The sequence below is a fragment of the Dermochelys coriacea genome, chromosome 8, assembly GCF_009764565.3.
Source record: "Dermochelys coriacea isolate rDerCor1 chromosome 8, rDerCor1.pri.v4, whole genome shotgun sequence".
NCBI lineage: Eukaryota > Metazoa > Chordata > Testudines > Dermochelyidae > Dermochelys > Dermochelys coriacea.
In genome coordinates this window covers 38,348,811-38,373,931 of record NC_050075.1, presented here as the reverse complement: position 1 = coordinate 38,373,931, position 25,121 = coordinate 38,348,811, and the positions used below count along the sequence as shown (strand labels likewise).

At 43.9% G+C, this 25,121-nt stretch overlaps 2 protein-coding genes across 15 annotated transcripts in view; both read right to left on the bottom strand.

Moving 5' to 3' along the window:
• Positions 1-25,121, bottom strand: part of LOC119859844 (protocadherin gamma-C5-like) — a 372,734-nt gene that overhangs the window by 182,218 nt on the left and 165,395 nt on the right. Inside the window, exon 1 of one of the 14 annotated variants that reach the window (XM_038412619.2) lies at positions 7,731-7,988. The exons of 12 other annotated variants lie outside the window; for them this stretch is intronic. In XM_038412619.2, the coding sequence (XP_038268547.1) occupies positions 7,731-7,775 (45 nt within the window). In that variant the 5' untranslated portion in view covers positions 7,776-7,988. Of the gene's footprint in view, positions 1-634; positions 3,234-7,730; positions 7,989-25,121 lie in introns of those variants that run through there. One more of the 14 variants, XM_038412608.2, reaches the window with a different exon arrangement.
• On the bottom strand, positions 22,002-24,669 carry LOC119859865 (protocadherin gamma-B1-like). Its single transcript, XM_038412669.2, is given in 3 exon segments — positions 22,002-23,776; positions 23,778-24,322; positions 24,325-24,669. Coding segments are annotated over 3 exon segments (2,319 nt in total). The 5' UTR covers positions 24,449-24,669; the 3' UTR covers positions 22,002-22,126.

Below are 25,121 nucleotides of genomic sequence, written 5' to 3'. Positions count from 1 at the left end.
TTGACTGAGGGCCAAACTCTGCAGACGGCAGTGCAGAAGTAAAGGTGGCAATACCACACCATGCCATCCTTACTTCTGTAGTGCTGCTGGCAGCTGCTCTGTCTTCAGAGCTGGGCTGCCAGACAGCAGCTGCCATTCTCCAGCTGCCCAGCTCTGACGGCAGCACCACCAGCAGCAGTGCAGAAGTAGGGTAGAAGTACAGCGATCCCCCCCCCCAATAATCTTGTGATCCCTCTGCCCCACAATTCCTTTTTTGGTCAGGACCCCTACAATTACAACACCATGAAATTTCAGATTTAAATAGCTGAAATCATGAAATTTACTATTTTAAAAATCCTATGACCCTGAAATTGATCAAAATGGACTGTGAATTTGGGAGGGCCCTATTCATAAGTAATCAATACACAGTAATACTCTCCTCCCCTAGAGCAAGCCATATGTATACTGCATTTTCTCAGTCACACAGGGCTTGATGCTATACTTACTGAGGTCAATGGCAGAACTCTCACTAACCTCAATAACGCAGATTCTCTCCTCTTTAATCGGTACTTTTCAATTAATTGCACAGTCCTCGAGGACGACTAAATTTATGCACAAGACACTAATAGCAAAAAGACCAATTATGTTAGCTCACCTGAATAGAGGTCTGATCCCCGTTACTAATGTTTAAATCTTCAGTAACTATAATAGGATCCTTTATCTCACAAGTTTGCTCACTACTCAGAGTATTTGAATAGTTTGTTTTGGAGACGTTGAATTGGCTCTTTCTGGAGTCCGTGGTTAGAGAACCCTCATGTGAGTAGGAGTGAAGAAAAGCTCTGACTCCATCGATCCCCACAAACTGCGAGACGGGAACGCCACTGAAAGTCACACTCGAGGAATCAAACAGCTGCGAGTTTCTCCACCTGCGGAGCCTCAGGGCCAGTAACACTATGATAAAGGTAAAGAACAAGCAGGAAACGGAAGCCACGGCGATCACCAAATACAAGGTGAGGCTGGACTGGGGGTCTGCAGGAGCTGAGAGGCTGCTTAAATCGGAGAGGATTTCGGGGATGCTGTCAGCCACCACCACCGTGACAGTGGCCGTGGCAGAGAGAGGGGGCTGCCCGTTGTCCTTCACTGAAACCACCAGACTTTGCTTGAGCGCATCTTTGCCTACGAAGTAGCGAGCTGTCCTGATCTCGCCGCTGTGGAGTCCGACAGAGAAGAGCCCCGGCTCTGTAGCCTTCAGCAGCTGGTAGGAGAGCCAGGCGTTCTGCCCGGAGTCTGCATCCACCGCCACCACTTTAGTGACCAGGTAACCCGGCTCGGAGGAGCGAGGGGCCAACTCCACTCCCGTGGAGCCATCGGTGGGAAAGGAGGGGTGTAAGATGTGCGGGCTGTTGTCATTCTGATCCAGTATAAAGAGAGTGACGGAGACGTTACTGCTGAGAGGTGGGGAACCCCCATCCTGGGCCTGCACTTGGAACCGAATCTCCTGGAACTGTTCGTAATCGAAGGAGCGCAGAGCATAGAGAGCCCCTGAGTCGGAGTTAATGGAGATGGAGGAGAGCGGAGCTTCATTTGTATGTCCTTCATTAATAGAGTAAGTGACTCGAGCGTTCTCCTCCAGGTCGGAATCATTCGCTTTCAGGGAACCAAAGGAAGCTCCTCTGGGATTGTTCTCTGTGATGTACAAAGTGTAGGATGTTTGGTTGAAGATAGGAGCGTTGTCGTTTATGTCTGAAAGCTGTACTAAAATGTTTGTTGTTGAGGATAAAGGAGGGGTCCCTCGGTCTGTGGCTGTGATAGTTATACTGTAGTTGGAGACCAGCTCCCTGTCCAGTGATGTGTCAGTCACCAAACTGTAGTAATTGCCAAATGACTTCTGTAACCGGAATGGAAAGTTGGATGGTATGGAGCACGTGACCTCACCATTCTTGCCGGAATCTCTGTCTCGCAAATTTAATATCGAGATTACTGTTCCGGGGGAAGAATTTTCAGAGACTGATTTGAACAGGGAAGTCATTGCAATTTTGGGGGTATTATCATTGACATCAATAAGCGTTATCAGAACTTTGCACCTGGCGGAGAGATCTCCAATATCCTTTGCCTCCACTTCCATTTCATATAATGCAGCTTCCTCGTAGTCCAGGTCACCTACCGTTGATATTTCTCCTGTCCTAGGGTGAAGCTGGAATATCTGAGACGCCTTTTCTGTAATTTTTCTAAATGAAAAGGTCACCTCAGCATTCTGTCCCTCATCCCGGTCAGCGGCGTGTATTGTAATTATCAAGGACCCTCGAGGCGCGTTTTCCAAAACACTCACTTTATAGACAGGCTGAGTAAAAAGCGGGGCATTGTCATTGGCATCCACAACCACAACACGGATCTGAGCAGTGGCAGATCTGACTGGATCTCCCCCGTCAGCTGCTGTGAGAGTTAATTTATGGACAGTCTGCGTTTCCCGGTCCAGAGACTTTTCCAGCACTAATTCCGCATATTTAACACCATCAGATCCAGTTTGCACATCCAGAGAAAAGTGTTTGTTATTGCTCAGTTGATAGCTCTGGATGGAATTAATTCCCACATCTGGATCCTGCGCCTCCTGCAGGGAAATCCGGGTCCCTACAGCTGTAATCTCGCTAATTTTTAACTCTAGCTCCTTCGCTTGGAAGCTGGGAGCATTGTCATTAATATCTGTGATATCAACTTCAACTGCGAAAAGCTTCACTTCATCCTCAATAAGAACCTCAAAAATTAAGAGACATTTCTCGATCCGATCACAGATCTGCTCTCTGTCTATCCTTTCTGTGGTGATTAAATGGCCGCTCTTAAGATTCAAAGCAAAATAGGGAGTCCTACCTGTGGAAACAATGCGGACGCTGTGGTCTGAGAGCTCCTTTATATCCAGTCCTATATCCTTTGCGATATTCCCAACAATGGAGCCTTTCTGCATTTCCTCGGGAATCGAATAGCGAATTTGCCCAGAAACCGCCTCCCAAAAGGTAGCCAATATAAAGTAGAACTGGACTCTCTTTCTGCAGACCCGGAACCTTTGTGTATCCGCCATTTCTCTCCCGATGGGTATGGAACTCCAATTCCCGGGTCAAGGCTGAGAGTATTTTCTCTTAACTTTAGTCCTTTGTTTCCGCAGCCACTGATGTTTTAACCAAGACTGTTTTATATAAAATTCCTGCAGCCATGTTCCCTTTACAATCCCTCTGAGTGAGTGTGATCTTTCAGTGTTTTGCGCTATGTAACAGCTGAACTGGGCTGGCTGGATCTCTCATCGCGTTTCTCCACCTGATAGGTCAACAGCGGCGCTCAGAGTCTCAACCAGTAACTGCAGGCAATGATTTAAAAATCTTCCTTTTAATCTGTCAATTTAAATCTCTAGAGCTATGTATACCGAGTGATGTTTATATTAGAAATAACCTCATATGAGTTTTCGATTATGTTGTTTTAATGCGGTCAGTTCCTTATCCATTTTACATAAAGATCACGGTGCTATTGAAATACTGATGTGGCATTTAGCTCTATAACTAGAGTGCGCAATCACAGTTTTCTTTGTCAGAATGAAGCAAGTCTATTGGTGTCAGGGACTCACTAAGATGTATAAATATGAAAATACCACGTAGGTGTACACATTTCCTGTGAATTATTCAGAGCCTGAGATAGTTTCCTTACTCCCCTTCAAATAGAGATTTGAAGAACCATGATATTACAGGCACGTTATTGTTGCACCTTAAGGGATATTTGTAATTGTAACATTGTATTTCCATCTTATTATCAATAAAACCTGTTATTTTCAACCCCTGAGAACAGAATACCTGAGAGATATAATTGTGTATAATGGAAATAGCTGACAGTCTCTTTCAAATTAATATCTCTTACATGCTGTATTATACCACTAAGCAAAGAGAAATGGTATTTCCAATATTTGCTCCTTTTCGGTGACGTAACTTATATCCGAGCGGTTTTGTTTTCTACATGCTAATGAAGAATTAGATGTTCACCTTCAGAGAGTGACACAGACAGGGAAGGACATTAAGAGGGCGTTAAATCCGAGCAATGAAAAACCATCTCAATGTATGATGGACTGGTATAGAATCCTCATGTAGAGGTGACCATATTCGGTCATTTTCTCATAATTCCTTTTTAGACACCATAACTTTTATGCTGGATGAAATGCGATTTTGTAATCGATTTAGATATGTCCTAATCAATTAGTTTAAACAAACTTTGCAAATTAATAGATCATGATCCTTCAGAAGTCATAATAAATTCGGTGGTTGATCACAAATGATGAAATTTGACACCTCATTCTGTTACACGCTTTGTTTTAAAATGATATTCATGTTCCCTGATGATTAAGGACGTTAACTCATTGTGAAATTGAATGGAAAAATGTCTCTTTTAATATTCTTTGAATAAGTATCTCCTTAAATGACCGAAATGTCCAACTAGAAGATTATATTAGAAAAATTAGAATATATTTACAGCATGACATAAATTCCAGGCAGGTAAATTATGGCTGGAAAATTTAGGTGATTGATGCACAGTCACATCGCAGTCAAAATCAAAACCCTGCCAAAACACTATACTCGCAATTGTTCCCTTGGAAAGATGATAAGAAAGAGGTGACAGATAGTTAATGCACTATTGGAAGGCGGTCTGATACAGCACAGATAAGGGCAAGATAGGAATCTACATAGAATAAAATAGAACAAACCATTTTTGCTTCTACAAATCTACCACTAAACAGCAGGCGCCAACAATCCTTTGGTACTAAAAGTTGGAGCACCTGATAACAGCAATTGCACACAAGCAAACACCGGAGGGAGTGGGGGAGGGAGTTACTCTGAAAAGTTCGCAATATAAACTACTCTAAATTTCATAAATATCACACGACAATCTGATCACTTAGAAATCAAAGTGTAGACTTCACCTCCAATAGCTCAATGAAAAAATTCACCTGTGGAAACGTTCGAGTGTCAGATTTTGAGCCCTGTAAACCAAAATTACTGCTTAAAACTAAAATCGCAGCTTTGTCATTACAAAAGATAATCTCGGCTGTATTACTCTGCCCATTCGTTTTCAGAAAGTTTAATTCATTCTTCCCAGCGTCTTTAGCACAACACAGGTTATAAGAATATGTTAAGGTCCAATCATCGCAGTTTGGTAGAAATCGGGGATCCGCCATGATGGAATAAAGATTAGAACTGAGGTATTGAAGAATAGATGAATTCTTTTATCTTCGGAATTTCATGATCAAAACCACTAAAACTGTTACTAACGGGGAAAAACAGATTAGCGCTAAAGCCAGAACCAAGTAAATTAATTAACGCATTAATGCAAAAACTCACCTTGAGAAGAGTTTCGGATCCGGATTTGGGTGCTTCAGAACCACAATTATTCACAAGTAAAATCCCAGAGTTGTCATTGCAAAGGATATTCTCAGATGTAATGTTATGGTCACTACTTTTAAGCAAGTTAAATCCATTTTGCCCGCAGTCTGTAGCCAAACACAAATTATAGGAATACGACAAGGTCCCATCTTTGTAATCTGGTAGGAATCTGGGATCAGCCTTGGAATAAAGAGCAGGCCTGACATAGTGAAGAATAGAGGAACCTTTTGAACTTCTAACTTTCTTGGCTATCACCACTATAATTGTAATTAGAAACAAAAATGAGATCAGGGCTAAAGCCAACACCAAGTAAAACTGTAAATCAGACTGAGGTGCCGAGTCACCTGATCGGTCGCTCATTTCCGGAAGAGCCTCTTGGAAGTTCTCCGCAAACACCAGATTGAGAGTCACTGTGGCGGACAGAGGCGGCTGCCCGTTGTCCTTCACCAGGGTGACCAGCCTGTGCTTCACGGCATCTCTGTCCGCAAAGGCGCGGGCTGTCCGGATCTCCCCGCTCTGCAGCCCCATGCTGAAGAGCGCCGGGTCCGTGGCCTGGAGCAACTCGTAGGAGAGCCAGGCATTGTGTCCTGAGTCAGCATCCACCGCCACCACCTTAGTCACCAGATAACCTGCCTCGGCCGAGCGAGGGACCATCTCGAACAAGGCGGAGCCATCGGCTCCGACGGAAGGGTACAGGATGCGAGGGGCGTTATCATTCTCATCCACAATAAACACCCTGACGGTGACATTGCTGCTGAGAGGCGGGGACCCGCCGTCTTGGGCCTTCACTTGCATCTCAAACTCCCGGAATTGCTCGTAGTCGAAGGCGCGCTGCGCATAGATCGCTCCGGTCTGGGAGTTAATGGAGATGTAGGAGGAGAGAGGCAGCTCCTGGAGGCTGCTGCTCAGGATGGAGTAAGTGACTCGGGCGTTCAGGTCCAGATCCCGGTCTGAGGCTTTTACTCTGAAAATAGAGGCCCCCGAGGGATTGTTCTCTGGCACATAGGCGGTGTAGGAAGGTTTCTCAAAGACAGGGGCGTTGTCATTGATATCCGAGATCTGCAACAGGATGGTTTTCTGGGTAGAGAGTGGGGGAGAGCCTTTGTCTGTGGCGGTGATTGTGACATTGTACTCCGCGGTCCTCTCCCTATCCATGGTGCAGTCTGTGAGGAGCTTGTAGTAGTTAATAGAAGATGAGATTATTTTAAAAGGCAAGTTGTGTTGAATATTACAACTGAGTTCTCCATTTTGTCCGGTATCTGAGTCACGAGCTTTGATCAGAACTATCACTGTTCCTAGCGGTGAGTCTTCGGGAATTGGACTGGATACTGATAAAATCGTCACTTCCGGGGCGTTGTCGTTCTCATCCAGTATTTCTATATGAACTTTGCAGTGACCTGTCAGCCCACCCCCATCCCTGGCTTCCAATTCCATGGTGTATTCATTTTTCTCTTCAAAATCCAGAATCGCTGTATTTATAATTTCTCCGTTATCAGGGTCTAAATGGAATAATTTGCGGGTGTTTTCCGGTATGCTGTAGAAAAAGTATGTTATATGGCCATTTAAACCTTCGTCTTTGTCACTGGCTTTCACTTGAAGTACTAAGGAGCCCTTTGGTAGATTTTCCCTCAGGCTGACTTTGTAGATCTTTTCAGTGAATACGGGGGGGTTGTCATTGGCGTCAGTAATTTTAATCCTAACCTGAACTGTCCCAGATCTGACTGGATCTCCCCCATCCAGAGCCGTCAGGATCAACTGGTGGGAACTTTCCTTCTCCCGATCCAAAGACTTTTCTAAGACTAATTCTGCTTGCTTGTTGCCATCTGGGCTCTCTTTCACTGCCATGGTAAAATAGGGGTTTTTACTGAGTTGGTAATTCTGCAATGAGTTGATCCCAGAATCCGGATCTTGCGCAGATTCTAGTCGAAATCTCGCACCCGGCAGTGCTGATTCGCTGATTTCTAGATCAATGTCATTCTTTATGAACCACGGGGCATTATCATTAATGTCCTGGATTGCGACATTCACGAGGTAAATATTTAAAGGATTTTTAACCACCGTTTCGAATGCCAGGACACAAAGGGGTGTCTCCCCGCATATCTCCTCCCGATCTATCCTGTCATTCACATACAGGTTGCCATTTTCCACATTCACACTGAAGTATGGCTTTTCCAAACTAATACGGAGCTTTCGCTGCTGCAGTTCTCTGACATCCAACCCCAAATCCTTGGCAAGATTCCCCACAAGGGAACCTTTGGCCATTTCCTCCGGAATCGAATAACGGACCTGCTCCGAGACCGCCCGGCAGAACAAAGAGAATAAGAAAGGAAACAACAGTACCTGCCGTGTGACTGCTCGTCCGGTCTGTATGTGTCCGGTTTCCATTTTACTCGCTTGCAGTTATGCCCTTTTCCTTTCTTTTTTATTCCATTTAGATCCTGTAGTTAAAATCCCGCCTGTATTGTAAATATCCCCAGCGATTAAAATAAAATAAAATGCCTTTATCACTCCAGTTGTGCATCCGAGTCCCGGTGGAGGGTTTCTCTGAGCAGCGAGGCTGCTTGCGCTTTTGTCTGTGTTCTGCACTATGTGATTGAGCAATCACACTGCAGCCGGCTCCAATGGATCTCCGGCTGCAGCTCCGCACCGTATTGGCCAACAGCGGCACTCTGAGTCTCTGTCGGAGAACTGCAGCTCCAATGATATGATAAAAGCCTGGACGTAGGTACAGAGAGGGCAACGGAAATTCGTTTGGATCAATGCATTCCTTGGTCCATCCTTAGGTAGAAGAATATATAACGAACATACAAAAAGAATTTAGGAAAGCTGAATGGTATGGGTTTCCATTTTGTCTGCTTTTTGTGTAGTTTTTATGTTCTGTCACCAAAGTGGCTTGATTTTAACAAAAAGAGGAATGAAATTTGTATTATTACAAAATTTCGCTGTCCAGAATCAGGGACCTGGCACAACAAAATTATTTCTCTTCAGAACTTCCTTCAAAAATAAAATACCTTTTCAGTCATCGTTCCATGTAAACGATCTAAATCTGGTCTGGTGGATTTCGTGGGATTTATGTTACTTTGGTGTAAAGAGAGCACAGGATTGTCAAGATCTAATAACACCTATCTGAAACTAAACAAGTAAACATAATATATGTGTAATTGAAGAGACTGAAGCCTCATTCAAAAAGGTTTCTCAGAGTTGTTATAAAACCCTCTGTAAACTGATCCTTTCTTCAAACAAACAATTGCAGTTCCCTTTAAAAATACTGTATATGTTACGCTTCACTTGTATTTGTGTTTGAATTGTAGTAACGTCGGAAAGCCCCAATGAAGATGGAGATCTAATTGTGTGTCAACAAAAAAGTATACATCATGCTTGCCTGGAAGATTTATTATGTTACTTGAACTTGAGTCACTAATTAAGGCTCACCAAAAAAAAAAAAAGCGCTATGGAAGAGGGAACGGTAGCAGGGGGTCGTAAGGAAAGAGGGGTCACTCTAACATAAGGTGATAATTTGTGATGGTTCTAAAAAAGAGGATAGGTTTTACAATAAATAAATATTTCCGGTTCCTAAAACACATAAACGTTGTTAAAAAGAAAAAGAAGAAAAGAAGCAAACTCACTTGAACAAATTTCTGCTCGCCTTCTCCACTCTTTAAATCTGCCGATATTGAGACAGGATCCTTTATCTCACAAGTCTGCTGACTGGTCAGAGTATTTGAATAGTTTGATTTGGGAAAGTTGAGCTGGCTCTTCCTGGAGTCCGTGGTTAGAGAAACCTCATGTGAGTAGGAGTGAAGAAAAGCTCTGACTCCATCGATCCCCACAAACTGCGAGACAGGAACTCCACTGAAAGTCACACTCGAGGAGTCAAACAGCTGCGAGTTTCTCCACCTGCGGAGCCTCAAGGCTAGTAACACTATGATAAAGGTAAAGAACAAGCAGGAAACGGAAGCCACGGCGATCACCAAATACAAGGTGAGGCTGGACTGGGGGTCTGCAGGAGCTGAGAGGCTGCTTAAATCAGAGAGGATTTCGGGGATGCTGTCAGCCACCACCACTGTGACAGTGGCCGTGGCAGAGAGAGGGGGCTGCCCGTTGTCCTTCACTAAAACCACCAGACTTTGTTTGAGCGCATCTTTGTCTACGAAGTAGCGAGCTGTCCTGATCTCGCCGCTGTGGAGTCCTACAGAGAAGAGCCCCGGCTCTGTAGCCTTCAGCAGCTGGTAGGAGAGCCAGGCGTTCTGCCCGGAGTCTGCATCCACCGCCACCACCTTAGTGACCAGGTAACCCGGCTCGGAGGAGCGAGGGGCCAACTCCACTCCCGTGGAGCCATCGGTGGGAAAGGAGGGGTGTAAGATGTGTGGGCTGTTGTCATTCTGATCCAGTATAAAGAGAGTGACGGAGACATTACTGCTGAGAGGTGGGGAACCCCCATCCTGAGCCTGCACTTGGAACCGAATCTCCCGGAACTGTTCGTAATCGAAGGAGCGCAGAGCGTAGAGAGCCCCAGTCTCGGAGTTAATGGAGATGGAGGAGGAGAGAGGAACTTGCTGGATCTGAGTTCCAGTAATGGAGTAAGTGACTGTGGCGTTTTCCCCCGAGTCAGGATCATTCGCTTTCAGGGAACAAACGGAAGCTCCTCTGGGATTGTTCTCCGTGATGTACAAAGTGTAGGATGTCTGGTTGAAAATAGGAGCGTTGTCGTTTATGTCTGAAAGCTGTACTAAAATAGTTGTTGTTGAGGATAAAGGAGGAGTCCCTCGGTCAGTGGCTGTGATAGTTACATTGTAATAGGAGACTCGCTCCCTGTCCAATGCTCTGTCACTCACCAAGATGAAATAATTGTCAAATGATTTCTGTAACCTGAATGGCAGGTTGGGTGGTATAGAACATATGACATCACCATTCTCTCCAGAATCCAGATCATGCAAATGTATAAAGACGATCACGGTTCCTGGCGGGCTGTCTTCGCTCACAGAGTTGGTGACTGAGGTGACTGTAATCTGTGGCTCATTATCATTGATATCAATAACAGCTATCAGAACCTTAGACCTGGCCGAGAGGTCTCCAACGTCTTTGGCTTGAACCTCCAATTCATATAATGCAGCTTCCTCATAATCCAGGTTTCCCACAGTTGATATTTCTCCCGTTTTAGAATCCACCTGGAATATCTGGGACGCTTTGTCTTTCATCTTCCGGAGTGAATATGTGACCTCCGAATTTATCGCTTCGTCCGGATCTGTGGCATTTACTGTCAGCAGCAGAGACCCGACGGGCACATTTTCCAAAACATTCACTTTATAGACAGACTGATTGAAAACAGGTGCATTGTCATTTGCGTCAAGGACAATAACGCGGATCTGCGCAGTGCCGGACCTAACTGGATCTCCCCCGTCAGTAGCTGTGAGGATTAGATCGTGAACATCTTGTTCTTCCCGGTCTAGAGACTTTTCCAGCACCAGTTCGGCATATTTGTCCCCGTCAGCTCCCGTTTGCACATCCAGAGAGAAGTGTTTATTACTGCTGAGATTATAGCCCTGCACAGAATTGATTCCGACATCTGGATCCTGCGCCCCCTCAAGAGAATATCGGGTTCCCACAGCGGCTAACTCACTGATTCTAAATTCCAATTCATCTTCCTGGAAGTGGGGCGCATTGTCATTAATATCTGTGATTTCAACTTCAGCTGCAAAAAGTTTAGCTTTATCCTTAATGAGAACCTCAAAATTTAGCAGACATTTCTCCATCTGTCGGCAGATCTGCTCTCTGTCAATCCTTTCTGTAGAGTATAAATAACCGCTTTTAACATTCAAAGCAAAATACTGACTCCTACCTCTGGAAACAATGCGGACTCCGCGGTCTGAAAACTCCTTTGTATCGAGCTCCAGATCCTTAACGATATTCCCCACGAAAGAGCCTTTCTGCATTTCCTCCGGAATGGAATAGCGAATGTGCCCAGAAATTGCTCCCCAAACGGTAAAAAATACAAAGCTGAACAGGACTCGCCAGTTGCAGTCCGGGAGCCTCTTTATATCCATCATGTCTAGCACTGGAAATAGATGCCTCAGAGTCCGTGTCTCCGAACAGTATATAAAAAATAGTAAAAAATAAAAATAAAAATCCCGCTCTTCAATCAGTAGTTCGTGGATCAAGAGCTTCCCCGGGGATTTAGTGCAGCTGTGCTGTACTGTGTGTATCCTGGCTTTTTCAAAGACTGGTGTGCGATCTGTTACAGCGGGCCGGGGCTGACCTGATCTATCCTCGCATCTGTTTCCCTGATTGGTGAACAGCGACGCTGAGAGTCTCAACCAATAACTGCAACAGTTTAGATATATAATTTTAAACGCATTTTCCCCCAATATGTGTGTTAGTTAATTTCTCTAGCATCTTTAGTCTCCTAATATGTATTATATATTAATTAGGGCTGTCGATTAATCACAGTTAACTCAGGTGACTAACTCAAAAAAAATCGGGATTAGTCGCAATTTTACTTGGACTGTTAAACAATAGAATACCAATTGACATTTATTAAATATTTTGGATGTTTTTCTACATTTTCGTATATATTCTGTATTGAAATTGAAATCAAAGTGTATATTATTTTTTATTACAGTGCAAATATTTTTTATATGATTTGCACTGTAAAATGATAAACAAAAGAAATAGTATTTTTCAATTCACCTCATACAAGTAGTGTAGTGCAATCTCTCTTGTGAAAGTGCAATTTACAAGTGTAGATTTTTTTGTTACATATCTGCACTAAAAAACAAAACAATATAAAACTTTAGAGCCTACAAGTCCACTCAATCCTACTTCTTGTTGGCCAATCCCTAAGAGAAACAAGTTTGTTTACATTTAAGGGAGATAATATTAGCCGCTTCTTATTTACAATGTCACCTGAAAGTGAGAACAGGCGATGTTATTTGTTTTTGTATGGCCCATCATGCTTCGGCCACCAGTCCAGAGGACAGGCTTCGGCCACCGTTCCAGAGGACAGGCGTCAGCCATCGTTCCAGAGGACCAGCTTCCATGCTGATGACGCTTGTTAAAAAAATAATGGGTTAAGTACACTGGTGACTGAACTGCTTGGGGGAGAATTGTCTGTCCCCTGCTCTGTTCTACCCACATTCTGCCATGTATTTCCTGTGACAACAGTTTCAAATGATGACCCAGCATATGTTGTTCTTTTTAAGAACACTTTCACTGCAGATTTCACAAAAGGCAAAGAAGGTACCAATGTGAGATTTCTAAAGATAGCTGTCAAGGTTCCTTCCCCACTATGAACTCTAGGGTACAGATGTGGGGACCTGCATGAAAGACCCCCTAAACTTATTCTTACCAGCTTAGGTTAAAAACTTCCTCAAGGTACAAAATTTGCCTAGTCCTTGAACCATATGCTGCCACTACCAAGCGTGTTAAACAAAGAACACAGAAAGAGCCCACTTGGAGATGTCTTCCCCCAAAATATCCCCCCAAGCCCTGCACCCCCTTTCCTGGGGTGGGCTTGATAAAAATCCTCACCAATTTGTACAGGTGAACACAGACCGAAACCCTTGGATCTTAAGAACAATGAAAAAAATCAGGTTCTTAAAAGAATAATTTTAATTAAAGAAAAGGTAAAAGAATCACCTCTGTAAAAGCAGCATGATAAATACCTTCCAGGGTAATCAGATTCAAAACACAGAGAATCCCTCTAGGCAAAACCTTAAGTTACAAAAAGACACAAAAACAGGAATATACAGTCCATTCAGCACAGCCTATTTTACCAGCCATTAAACAAAAGGAAATCTAACACATTTCTAGCTAAATTACTTACTAACTTTTTACAGGAGTTCTGAGCTGCATTTCTGATCCCTTTGTCCCACCCCTCCTCCAGCTTTGAAAGGATCTTGTCTCCTCATTGGTCATTTTGGCCAGGTGCCAGAGAGGTTATCTTAGCTTCTTAACCCTTTACAGGTGAAAGGGTTTTGCCGCTGGCCAGGAGGGATTTAGAGGTGGTTACCCTTCCCTTTATATTTATGACACGCCCCCCAAATCAGATAGGGTGAAACACTGGCTGTGATTTCTTCCTGGAGTTCTCAGAGAAAACAGAGTTAATAAGACACATGCACCTCTAAATATACTATCAACTGTATAAAGACTAACAATATTTTCCACATCTCAAGGATGATTTTAACCAGTTGATTCTGGGAAACTTTCATGGGAGAGTGCATCAGCCACTTTGTTAGAAGCTCCTGAGATGTGTTGTATGTCAAAATCAAAATCTTGGAGAGCTAAACTCTACTGAATACCTTTTTTGTTATTCCTCATGGCGGTATGAAGCCACTGTAGCACAGCATGGTCTGTTTGCAGATGGAAACACCATCCCCAAACGTATGGGCGTAGCTTTTCCAGAGCGTAGACAATGGCATAACATTCCTTTTCACTGATTGACCAGTGGCTTTCCCTCTCAGACAGCTTCTTGCTGAGAAACACGACAGGATGGAACTCTTGATTCAGTCCTTCCTGCATTAAGACTGCTCCCACACCACGCTCAGACTCATCTGTGGTTACTAGGAATGGTTTGTCCAAATCTGGGGCCTTCAGCACAGGGTCAGACATGAGTGCTTCTTTAAGCTGGTTAAAGGCCTTCTGACACTCTTTGGTCCACTGAACGGCATTTGGCTGTTTCTTTTTGATTAGGTCTGTCAGTGGAGCGGCGATTTGGCTGTATTGTGGTACAAATCGCCTGTAATATCCAGCCAAGCCTAAGAAGGATTGGACCTGTTTCTTTGACTTTGGGACAGGCCACTTTTGGATAGCATCCACTTTGGCCTGTAGGGGGTTGATAGTTCCTTGACCCACCTGGTGTCCAAGGTAAGTCACTCTGTTGAGGCCTATTTGACACTTCTTAGCCTTAACAGTTAGTCCTGCCTCCCTTATGTGCTCAAAGACTTTTTGTAGATGTTCCAGGTGTTCTGCCCAGGAATCTGAAAATATGGTCACATCATCAAGATAGGCAATGGCATATTCTCCTAATCCCACTAGGAGACCATCTGCAAGTCTTTGGAAGGTGGCGAGTGCATTCCGCAGCCCGAAAGGGAGCACATTAAATTCATACAGCCCGATATGTGTGATGAAGGCTGACCTTTCCTTGGCGGATTCATCTAGCGGTACCTGCCAGTATCCCTGGGTTAAGTCCAAGGTAGAGATGAACTGGGCCCATCCCAGTTTCTCCAATAGCTCATCTGTGTGTGGCATTGGATAGTTGTCTGGGAGAGTTACAGCATTTAGCTTACGGTAGTCCACACAAAAACGTATCTCCCCATCTGGTTTGGGAACTAGAACCACTGGAGATGCCCATGCACTGTCAGAGGGGCGGATTACACTCATCTGTAACATATCCTGGATCTCCATTCTATAGCAGTTTTAGCTTGAGGAGACACCCAGTAAGGTTGGACTTAATTGGGTGAGCATTACCTGTGTCAATGGAGTGGTATGCCCATTCAGTTAGTCCTGGGGTGGCTGAGAACGTCGGTGTGTAGGTAGTGCACATCTCCTGGATCTGCTGTCACTGCATATGCCCAAGGGTTATGGAGAGGTTCATCTCTTCCATGCCACCAGCACTTTTCCCTTCATAGTATTCACCTTCAGGCCATTCAGTGTCATCTCCTCCCTGGGCTGTAAACTGACAAACCTTTAATTCTCTGGAATAAAAGGGCTTTAGAGAATAAATATGGTATACCTTAGGCTTTTGGTTGGAGGTGGGGAATGCTATGAGATAATTAACAGCTCCCAGGCGCTCCTGGACCATGAATGGCCTTCCCACGATGCTTCCATTTTATGGGCTTGGAGCGCCTTTAAGACCATGACCTGGCCCCCTACTTTGAAGGAACGCTCTCCGGCATGTTTATCATACCAGGCTTTTTGCTCTTTTTGAGCATCCTGTAGGTTTTCTTTAGCAAGGGCTATAGAGGTTCGGAGCGTGTTTTGTAGATTGGTTACAAAGTCCAGAATGTTAGTTCCTGGAGAAGGTGTAAATCCCTCCCATTGCTGCTTCACCAACTGTAATGGCCCCTTAACCTCGCAGCCATATACAAGTTCAAATGGTGAAAACCCTAAACTGGGATGTGGTACAGCTCTGTAGGCAAAGAGCAACTGCTGCAACACTAGGTCCAAATGATTGGAGTGCTCATTTACGAATTTACGTATCATGGCCCCCAAAGTTCCATTAAACTTCTCCACAATGCCATTTGTTTGATGGTGGTAAGGAGTGGCAAGCAAGTGATTTACCCCATGAGCTTCCCAAAGGCTTTCCATAGTTCCTGCCAGGAAATTAGTTCCTGCTTCTGTGAGGATGTTGGAGGGCCAACCTACCCTGGCAAAAGTGTCTGTTAGTGCCTGGCACACACTTTTAGCCCTTGTGTTGCTTAGAGTTACTGCTTCTGGCCATCAGGTGGCAAAATCCATGAAAGTCAGTATGTACTGCTTTCCTCTGGGTGTCTTTTTCGGAAAAGGACCCAGAATATCCACAGCTACTCACTGAAATGGAACTTCAACTATGGGAAGTGGCTGGAGAGGGGCTTTGACCTGGTCTTGGGGTTTTCCCACTTTTTGGCATACCTCACAAGACCGGACATAGGTAGAAACATCCTTGCCCATTCCCTCCCATTGGAATGACTTCCCCAAACGGTCTTTGGTCCCGTTCACCCTAGCATGGCCACTAAGATGATCGTGAGCTAAGCTCAAGAGCTTGACCCGGTACTTAGTTGGAACTACCAACTGTCTCTGAGGATGCCAGTCTTCCTGGTGTCCACCAGAAAGAGTTTCCTTGTATAAAAGTCCTCTTTCTACAACAAACCTGGATTGATTAGAAGAGCTCAGAGGTGGTGGGTGGCTCTGTGCCACCATCCAAGCTCTATGGAGGCTTTCATCTGCTTCCTGTTTGGTCTGGAACTGTTCCCTTGATGCTGGAGACATCAGTTCCTCATTGGATTGTGGAGCTATGCTTGGTCCCTCTGGAAGCAATGTAGGGGATGGGGCTGTTTCCGTTGACTGTGAACCACTCTCTGCTGGTGCACTTTGTTGGGGTTCAGGCTCCGGCTGAGCCTCTTGTGTAGGGTTATCTGCTGCTGCCAGTGCAGGTTTGGTGGGGCCCTCTGGTTTTGTGGTTGCAAGCACTAGATTCAGTGCGGGCAATGGGTCTGGTGCTGGTTGTTCTGCCAGTTTTGTTTCTGGGACTGGCTCTGTCTGGGTCTCTGTGACTGGATCCACTACTGCTGTTGCTGACGTTGTCATGGGGTCCAGTTCCATCACCTCTGACCGGGTCCTGGTAAAAGTTTCTGGAATAGAGCTAGGTGTGAAAGCTTGCTTAGCCTGGCTGCAGTTGACCATTCCCACTCTCTTGGCTAGCTTCAAATGATTGGTCAAGTCTTCCCCTGACAGTATGGGGATCGGATAATCATCATAGACTGCAAAAGTCCACGTTCCTGACCAGCCCTTGTACTGGACCGGCAACTTGGCTGTAGGCAAGTCAAAAGAGTTTGACTTGAAGGGTTGAATCATCACTTGGATCTCTGGGTTGATTAAATTGGGGTCCACTAAGGAAGCATGGATAGCCGACACTTCTGCTCCAGTGTCCCTCCAGGCGGTGACCTTCTTCCCACCCACACTCACAGTTTCCCTCCGCTCTGAGGGTATCTGGGAGGTATCTGGGCCTGAGGTCCTCTGGTGTGATTCCAGTGCAATGAACTGTAATCTGTTGGGGTTCTTGGGGCAATTGGCCTTTACATGGCCCGGTTTGTTACATTTAAAACATCGTCCAGCTGACGGGTCACTGGGGCAAGGTGGATTGCTGGAGAATGATGTGGCAGAACGATAAGGAGTCTGGAGTGTTCCTTGGGGTGTAGTTGGGGCCTTGGGCTGCCCCCGGTAGTAGGGTGTGGTCTGAGGTTGTCCCTTCTGCTATCTGCTCCAACTGCGACCAGTTTTTTTCTTTTCTGCCACCTCCACCCATTTGGTTCCAATCTCTCCCACCTCGATTACAGTTTTGGGCTTCCCATCTAGGATATATCTTTCTATTTCCTCAGGAACACCCTCTAGGAACTGCTCCATTTGCATTAGGAAGGGTAAATCTTCTGGATTTAACACTTGCTCCTGATATCCAGGCATCCCAATGTTTCACAATGTGATAGGTATGTTGGGTAAATGACACATCTGGTTTCCACCTTAGGGCTCTGAACCACTGACGGGAATGCTCGGGTGTTAGCCACATTCTGACTCTCGCTTGTGTTTTAAACAGTTCATACTTGTTCATGTGTTCCTTAGGCATTTCAGCTGCCACCTCGGCTAAGGGTCCACTGAGTTGCGGCCTCAGCTCTACCATGTACTGGTCTGTAGAGATGCTGTACCCAAGGCAGGCCCTTTTGAAGTTTTCTAAGAAGGCCTCGGTATCATCGCCTGCCTTGTTGGTGGGGAACTTTCTGGGGTGGGAAGCGGTACCTGAAGAAGGATTTCTAGGGTTTGTTGGTATATTCTGCTGAGCCTTTGCTTTCTCCATCTCCAGTGAATGCTTCCACTCTTTTTCCTTTGGCTCCATTCCTTTTTCCTTTGCCTCCATAGCTCTCCTGTGAAGAGCCTCTAGGGCTTTTTCTGCCTCTTTTTCTGCCTCCAGTCTGGTTAACTCCAGTTTGTGTTGTGCCTTGGTTTCTGTCATCTTAGCCTCTCTGTTTTTAACTAACTTTACACCCGAGAGTTAGAAAGAAAACCACAAAACAAACAAACAAAAAAACCTGGCTTGTAAAATTTTGCTGTGTTGCAATCTGATACCTATGTTCTGTGATAGCTATTCTCAGCCTACAGAAAAACCCCTTAAAAAAACTAACACCTTTGTCTCCAGGCAAATAGACAGAAAGACCCTCTAGCTGCTCTTAGCTAAAAAACAAACCTCTTCAGGTCTGGAAAAACTTGTGAATTTCCCTGCAGGAAGTTATCTACCCTGCCTTTAGGTCGAGAAAACTCCAGCTCAAAAAAGAAAGATCCCTTTTGTTATACCTGCTGCTCTATCCCCCAGGCAGAGACACAGAATTTACAAAACCTTTTAAATCCTGCTGTGCTTCTGGTTCAAAATGATCTTAAATGATCCCACTGCTCTGCCACCATGTCAAGGTTCCTTCCCCACTCTGAACTCTAGGGTACAGATGTGGGGACCTACATGAAAGACCCCCTAAGCTTATTCTTACCAGCTTAGGTTAAAAACTTCCTCAAGGTACAAAATTTGCCTTGCCCGTGAACCCCATTCTGCCACTATCAAGCATGTTAAACAAAGAACAGGGAAAAAGCCCACTTGGAGATGTCTTCCCCCAAAATATTCCCCCAAGCCCTGCACCCCCTTTCCTGGGAAGGCTTGATAAAAATCCTTACCAATTTGTACAGGTGAACACAGACCGAAACCCTTGGACCTTAAAAACAATGAAAAACAATCAGGTTCTTAAAAGAAGAATTTTAATTAAAGAATAAGTAAAATAATCACCTCTGTAAAATCAGGATGGTAAATACCTTACAGGGTAATCAGATTCAAAACATAGAGAATCCCTCTAGGCAAAATCTTAAGTTACAAAAAGACACAAAAACAGGATTATACAGTCCATTCAGCACAGCCTATTTTACCAGCCATTAAACAGAAGGAAATCTAACGCATTTCTAGCTAAATTACTTAATAACTTTTTACAGGAGTTCTGAGCTGCATTCCTGATCTGTTCCTGGCAAAAGCATCACATAGACAGGCAGACTTTTTGTTCCCCCCCTCCCAGCTTTGAAAGTATCTTGTCTCCTCATTGGTCATTTTGGTCAGGTGCCAGTGAAGTTATCTTAGCTTTTTAACCCTTTACAGGTGAAAGGGTTTTGCCTCTGGCTAGGAGGGATTTAAAGGTGGTTACCCTTCCCTTTATATTTATGACAATAGCTATGGCACTGGACCCAAAGTTTAAAGAATCTGAAGTGCCTTTCAAAATCTGAGAGGGACAGGGTGTGGAGCATGCTTGCAGAAGTCTTAAAAGAGCAATACTCCAATGCAGAAAATATAGAACCCAAACCACCAAAAAAGAAAATCAATTTTCTGCTGGTGGCATCTGACTTAGATAATGAAAATGAACATGGGTCACTCTGTACTGCTTTGGATTGTTACGGAGCAGAACCCCTCATAACCATGGGTGCATGTTCCCTGGAATGGGGTGGTTGAAGCATGAAGAGACATATGAATCTTTAGCACATCTGGCATGTAATGCTGGGTACAATAGTGCCATGAGAATGCCTGTTCTCACTTTCAGGTCACATTGTAAACAAGAAGAGGACAGCATTATCTCCTGAAAATGTAAACAAACTTCTTTGTCTGAGTGACTGGCTGAACAAGAAGTAGGACTGAGTGGACTTGTAGGCTCTAAAGTTTTATATTGTTTTATTTTTGAATGCAGGGTATTTTTACATAATTCTATGTTTGTACATTCAGCTTTCATGATAAAGAGATCACATTACAGTATTTGTATTAGGTGATTTGAAAAATACTATTTCTTTTGTTTTTTTACAGTACAAATACATGTAATCAAAAATAAATCTAAAGCTAGCACTGTACACTTTGTATTCTGTTTTGTAATTGAAATCAATATATTTGAAAATGTATAAAACATACAGAAATATTTAAATAGTATTTTATTAACAGTAAAAAGAAAAGGAGTACTTGTGGCACCTTAGAGACTAACAAATTTATTTGAGCATAAGCTTTCATGAGCTACAGCTCACTTCAGCTCATGAAAGCTTATGCTCAAATAAATTTGTTAGTCTCTAAGCTGCCACAAGTACTCCTTTTCTTTTTGTGAATACAGACTAACACGGCTGCTACTCTGAAACCTTTATTAATAGTGCAATTATTTGTGCAATTAATCACAATTAGTTTTTATATCACATGATTAATCACAATTAATTTTTGTAATCACTTGACAGCCCTAATATTAATGAAACAAATCTAGATGCAAAACACATATTATCTGATGATAAATATATTGTAAAGCTGAACTCTTCCCTTTAATCCATTAGTCACATAGTAAAACTGTGGCAGATGGAACACAACCTCTCTGCTTAATTTCCTCATTTTGAAATTATTCACAAATTTATTTTTTGCATAATAAAGTAAAGTAATCCTGTATTTATATCACATTGTAATAAACAAGAAGAATAATTTTAGTTTACACATTATTATGTGAAGTCACACATAGTCCCATGCACTTTCCCTTCCCATGAACAATTTGTTTGCCCTTCTGTTTAGAATTTAGCATCTATTTATTTGTTCATTTATATATTAATTTAGGAATTCATCATAGGGCAAACGTGCCTGTCCAGTGCCTTAGAGATTTTTGCACAGTATAATAATATTTGTGAACTTTATCAAATCCAGTAGCCTACTCTAATTGCAAGGTTAAGACTCATGCATCCAGAAAACTAAAATATAAATGATCCTGCATACCAGCACAAATTACAATTCGTCTCCCTTGGCTCTAAGAGCCCATGAGATTGGCTTTGTAGCATGCGCTAAAGGTCAACAGAATTTGGCTAAATTGGCCCAGGTGGACTAGCAATCATTTCCAAAGGAGAGGAGAGAGAAAGCCCTGTCAGCAGATGGAGCTCCAGTTCTGGTGCTGCAGTGCAATGCATTTACCGCAGTATGTGAGACAGGGAGAGATGATCTCTCCAAGAGACGTGCCCCACCCATTCAGGAGTTTCTCGTCCAAAACCAGAATATTGAACATCCCTTGGAAACAAATATGCAGCCATTGCTGATCATGGAGCACTGATTCTAACTTCAGGGGATAAATAAAAAATATATTTAAGGAATAATGCAAGAATATCTCATAGGTGTTGTGCACGTGTTTCATCAATATATAAACTAGGATATTTAAAAATATTACTCCTTTTGGGTAACCCAGTATATGTTCTTTGTTGCGTTGTTTTCAATATGCCAATCCTGAATGGTGAGTTCATTCACATAGACGGATGAACAGAAGGGAGAAGGGAGATAGAAAGCTAGACAGGAAATCTGACTAGCAGATCAGATTTCGAACAGTGTATCTTTAGTTAACTGTTCCTATTTTGGCTTTAATTTTTATACTTATTTTGGAGGCATTTCTGTTGATGTTATGAGTTATTTACTTATCTGCTAATTTATTCTATGAATTTATACAATTAATATATTTTAATGGTTTTGTCGTTCTTAAAATTGATGGAAAACAAAAAAAAATATTATTAATTTAAAAGGTAATCCGTTATCTACATAGCCATAAATGGAAAACTGCTGATATACAGTTTATTTTATCATTGCAATATGTCTCGAAAACTTTCTGCCTTATCACCTTGAGACCACTTAAATAATGTCAAGGCCCCGAACAAATATAAATAAATAAAAGCCGATATAAAAATTGGTTGTTCAGAGAATTACTATTTCTAATTCATCAGGTTAAATGACATATAACTCCTTGATTTGCCACTACTAAAATATATAAAGATACAAGCCCATGCAAGCGCATGAGCACAGAAACTCACCTTCCCAACGGTGTCCGGTTCAGACTTTTGGTCTACGGAAGCGGAGGTGCTGTTGCATATTATAAACATCTGAGAGTTGTCATTGGAAAGGATAATCTCTCCGACATCGTTTTGGCCATTTGGTTTTAGAATATTAGAGTTATTCCTTCCGGAGTCTACGGCTAAACACAGATTATAGCTATACGGTAAAGTCGCATCGCAGTAGCTGGGGGGAATCTGGGACCCGCCTTGGAATAATCAGAACCGAAACATCTCAGAACTGGGAGATTCCTTGCTCTATAAAATTTCATCAGAGTGGCCAGCGTAACGGTTCGGAGGAACAAAAATGAGATCAAGGCTAAAGCCAACACCAAGTAGAACTGTAAATCAGACTGAGGTGCCGAGTCACCCGATCGGTCGCTCATTTCCGGAAGAGCCTCTTGGAAGTTCTCCGCAAACACCAGGTTGAGAGTCACTGTGGCGGACAGAGGCGGCTGCCCGTTGTCCTTCACCAGGGTGACCAGCCTGTGCTTCACGGCATCTCTGTCCGCAAAGGCGCGGGCTGTCCGGATCTCCCCGCTCTGCAGCCCCATGCTGAAGAGCGCCGGGTCCGTGGCCTGGAGCAACTCGTAGGAGAGCCAGGCATTGTGTCCTGAGTCAGCATCCACCGCCACCACCTTAGTCACCAGATAACCTGCCTCGGCCGAGCGAGGCACCATCTCGAACAAGGCGGAGCCATCGGCTCCGACGGAAGGGTACAGGATGCGAGGGGCGTTATCATTCTCATCCACAATAAACACCCTGACGGTGACATTGCTGCTGAGAGGCGGGGACCCGCCGTCTTGGGCCTTCACTTGCATCTCAAACTCCCGGAATTGCTCGTAGTCGAAGGCGCGCTGCGCATAGATCGCTCCGGTCTGGGAGTTAATGGAGATGTAGGAGGAGAGAGGCAGCTCCTGGAGGCTGCTGCTCAGGATGGAATAAGTGACTCGGGCGTTCCGGTCCAGATCCCGGTCTGAGGCTTTTAAACTGAAAATAGAGGTCCCCAAGGGATTGTTCTCTGGCACATAGGCGGTGTAGGAAGGTTTCTCAAAGACAGGGACGTTGTCATTGATATCCGAGATCTGCAACAGGATGGTTTTCTGGGCGGAGAGACGGGGGGTGCCTTTGTCTGCGGCGATAACTGTAATATTATACTCTGGGATCTTTTCTCTGTCCAGGGTGCTGTCTGTGATTATTTTGCAGTCATTACGAGAGGAGGACAGTATTTTAAAAGGCAAGTCGTGTTGAAGGTGACAGGTGATTTTTCCATTTTCTCCTGCATCTCGGTCACGGGCTCTTATAAGCCCGTGTCCTGTGACCGAAATGCAGGAGAAAATGGAAAAATCACCTGTCACCTTCAACACGTGTTGAAGGTGACACGTGTCTTCAGGGATAGGACTGGACACGGATGTAAGGGTTACTTCGGGGGCGTTGTCATTCTCGTCAATAATTTCTATTTGAACTTTGCAGTGACCAGTCAGGTCACCCCCACCCCTGGCTTCAATTCCCATCGTATATTTATTTGTCTCTTCAAAATCCAGAATATCTGTATTTGTTATTATTCCATTTTCAGGATCTATTTTGAATAACTGCAGGACATTTTTGGGGGCATTACTGAAGGAATAACTGATTTCTCCATAGAATCCTTCATCCTTATCCATGGCTTTCACCTGTACCACTACGGAGCCTTTGGCTAGATTTTCACTTACTCTGACTTTGTAGATCTCTTCAGTGAATATTGCGGGATTGTTATTGGCATCAGTGATTTTAATGTTAATCCGAGCGGTCCCGGTTCTCACAGTGTCCCCCCCCATCCAAAGCCATCAAGATCAAGATATGAGAAGTTTGGTGCTCCCGATCCAAAGGTCTATCTAAAACTAATTCTGCGTATTTATTGCCATCTGCATTCTCCTTCACTGCCAGGATAAAATACTGATTTGGGCTGAGCCGGTAATTTTGCAGTGAATTCAGTCCAACATCGGGATCTTGGGCCGATTCGAGTGGAAAGCGCGCCCCTGGCAGTGTAAATTCATTGATTTCTAACACAAGGTTATTTTCGTCGAAGCTCGGAGCGTTATCATTAATGTCCTGAATTTCTATATCCATGTTGTAAATATTTAAAGGGGTTTCAACCACCGTTTCGAGTGTCAGGACACAAAGGGGTGTCTCCCCACATATCTCCTCACGGTCTATCCTGCCATTCACATACAGGTTGCCATTTTCCCCATTTACACTGAAATACTGCTTTTCCGAACTGACCCGGAGCTTCCGCTGCGGCAGTTCTTTGACATCCAATCCCAAATCCTTGGCGAGATTCCCCACAAGGGAACTTTGGCCATTTCCTCAGGAATGGAGTAACGAATCTGCTCCGAGACCGCCCGGCAGAACAAAGAGAATAAGAAGGGAAACCAAAGTACTTGCCGTGTGACTGCTTGGCCGCTCGGTCTCTGCCTGTTTTCCATCCCACTCAGGCTTGCTTTTATTTTCTTATTTATTCCACTTCGATTTTGTGCTTTAATTCCCCGTTAGAATGTCAAAATCCACGGTGTTGGAGAGTAAATAAAATTACGATCTCAATCTAATTTTCCACGAGAGTTTCGAGACAGGGTGTCTCTCAACAGCGAACTGTATGTATGTTTGTGCAATCGCTGACTGAGCAAGCTCAGTGCAGGAGGCTTTAGTGGATATCCGGCTGCAGCTCCAGCTCTGCATTGGCCAACAGCGGCACTCTGAATCCGATGAAGTGAGCTGTAGCTCACCAAAGCTTATGCTCTAATAAATTTGTTAGTCTCTAAGGTGCCACAAGTACTCCTTTTCTTTTTGCGAATACAGACTAACACGGCTGCTACTCTGAACTCTGAATCTAAGTTACAGAACTGCAAGTGGTTGGTCTCATCAAAACGCTCATGTCTAAAGAGCATAATGAAAGTCCTAAAACAGATGACTAGAGTAAACCATCCTATGTATCGGAAAAAGTTAAAAGAATGGTAAAAATGTGTAGTAAGATACACGCCCACTCCCCTCTGTTTTCTGTGAGTTTTGTATATTCAGTAACAAGTCAGTTTAATTACGAATAAAAGCGTCATTACTTATACTTCTAAGAACGAAAATTTTCTATCTGGAAACCCAAACCCA